At 41.1% G+C, this 2,500-nt stretch overlaps 1 protein-coding gene across 1 annotated transcript in view; it reads left to right on the forward strand.

Annotated features, from left to right (window-relative positions):
- LOC138865614 (fibrillin-1-like) overlaps positions 1 to 2,500 on the forward strand; it is a gene marked incomplete at its 5' end in the record, with an annotated part of 23,215 nt that overhangs the window by 7,233 nt on the left and 13,482 nt on the right. The window contains 1 exon segment of the mRNA XM_070136319.1: positions 1,116 to 1,241. Within this exon segment, the coding sequence (XP_069992420.1) occupies positions 1,116 to 1,241 (126 nt within the window).

A 2,500-nucleotide genomic window follows, 5' to 3' on the forward strand; every position in this document is an offset into this window, starting at 1 on the left:
AATTTATAAACTATCTTGTCCGCCTACATATATAGTGTGGAAATTTAACGAAACAGGAACGGAAAAAAAAGACTAAAACTACTCCAATTAGAATAGATACAAGTAGTAATGGACGAAGAAATATACCAAAAGCAACTCATGCAGCCAGAGCCATCTAGTGAGAAGGAAATAAAACAAATGATGTTAGGCCGAAGCAGTAAGACACGAGTCTCCTTGCCATCATGTTTAAATCGAAATATATCAAACTACTGCGTCCTCCCGTCACAATAACTCGCACTAATTTCCTGGAGCGAAAACAAATAAAATGACCAAAGAGAAATGGAAAGGTAAATACCGGGAATTATCAAATGGAATGGCTAATATAAAGAAGCCGAAAGGTAATAGGATAGGGACGAAGGTGGCGGATTGGGGACAAAGAAAATAAGGGATTGGGGACAAAGGTGGCGGATTGGGGGCAAAGAAAATAAAGGATTGGGGGCAACGAAGGTGGCGGACTGGGAGCAAAGAAAAAGGATTGGGGACAAAGAAAATAAAGGATTGGGGGCAAAGAAGGTGGCGGATTGGGGGCAAAGAAGGTGGCGGATTGGGGACAAAGAAGGTGGCGTTTTGGGGGCAAAGAAAATAAAGGATTGGGGACAAAGAAAATAAGGGATTGGGGACAAAGAAAAAGGATTGGGGACAAAGACAATAATGGATTGGGGACAAAGAAAAAGGATTGGGGTAAAGAAGGTGGCGGATTGGGGGCAAAGAAGATAAAGGATTGGGGACAAAGAAAAAGGATTGGGGACAAAGAAGCTGGCGGATTCGGGACAAAGACAATAATGGATTGGGGACAGAAAAATAACGGCTTGGGGAGAGAGTCGGATTGGAAAATAGCTAATACACAGTGTAGAAGAAAAGGGCAAGACCAAAGGCAAGATAACGAGATAAAATACTGGGCGGAAAATCGGAGGGATAGAGTGTGATATTATATTCGTTTTTATCATCATTCTTCACAAAGATTATTACAAGTAACGGTGATGGTAATGAAAATGAAAATATGAATCGTCTTTATCGTTTTGACAACAAATCATAACAATAATAGAAATAAAAGTAATATTTCTTTTCTCATATAGACATCAACGAGTGCCTAGTGAACAACGGCGGCTGCCACGTCAACGCAGACTGCATCGACACGGACGGAAGTTACACGTGTGTGTGCAAAACAGGATACACCGGCGATGGCTATATCAGCTGCACAAGTAAGTGGCCTATTATTATTATTATTATTATATATATATATATATATATATATATATATATATATATATATATATATATATATATACATATATATGTATACACACACACACACACACACACACACACACACACACACACACACACACACACACACACACACACACACACACACACACACACACATATATATATATATATATATATATATATTATATATATATTATATATAATATATAATATATATATATTATATATATATATGTATATATATGTATATATATATATATATATATATATATATATATATATATATACATATACATATAAATATATGATGGATTCTCCTGTCGGTACGACAATTCGTGACGCACACAAACGGCTCCAGAAGTTGCATGGAAAGGACTCCACAGAAGCGGAGCGATGTTTCCTCCTTTCCTTCTTTGCCTTAATTTCAGCTACTCGGTTGGCTTCGAAGTCTTTTATGCCTTGTGCACACTGGTGTCTCCAAAGAGCTCTGTCAAAGGCAGTTGCTTCCCAAGAGTTCACGTCAAAGTTGCACCTCTTGAGGTTCACCTTCAGAATGTCTTTGTACCTCTTGAAGGGTCTTTCTTCAGCTGTCCATACATCAGCATCTTCGGGATTCTGTCGACCTCCATTCGAATGACGCATCCTGTCCACCTCAGTTGGCACCTAATGATCAAGCACTCAATGCTGGGGAGCTCACACTTCTCCAGGACCTGGAGGTTGGACACTGTCCTGCCACTTGATGTTGCAGACATTGTTGGTAAAACTGCTCCAGTTGCTTAATATGCCGGCGATAGGTGGTCCATGTGTCGCAGCAATACAGAAGTGTGCTCAGGACCACAGCTCTGTACACAGCAATCTTAGTGGAGAGGCGGATGCCATGGTCTTGCCAAGCCCTCTTTGTCAGCTGCCCGAAGGCTGCGCTCGCGTTTCCAATGCGCAGGATCACCTCAGTGTCCAGGGAGCCACTGCTCATAATGGTGCTACCCAGGTAGCAGAAATTATCCACAGTTCAGTTCAGTTAGATTTGCGAAGTCTAGCATCGCCTTTTCTCTAGAGTGGCCCGGACTGTGATAACTATTTCTAGTTAACTCATGTGTTTTCTTTGAACTGTATGCTTATCGTGGTGGCTGGATTGCAAGCAAGCGATCCAGCTAACACGATGTAAACATGTGGTATACCCTTTTTACCAGCCCGGCGGCTGTGGTGGGTGGACCCTGTCTTAGAAATTGCG

This window comes from Penaeus vannamei, chromosome 21 (assembly GCF_042767895.1).
Source record: "Penaeus vannamei isolate JL-2024 chromosome 21, ASM4276789v1, whole genome shotgun sequence".
In the NCBI taxonomy this organism is placed as follows: domain Eukaryota; kingdom Metazoa; phylum Arthropoda; class Malacostraca; order Decapoda; family Penaeidae; genus Penaeus; species Penaeus vannamei.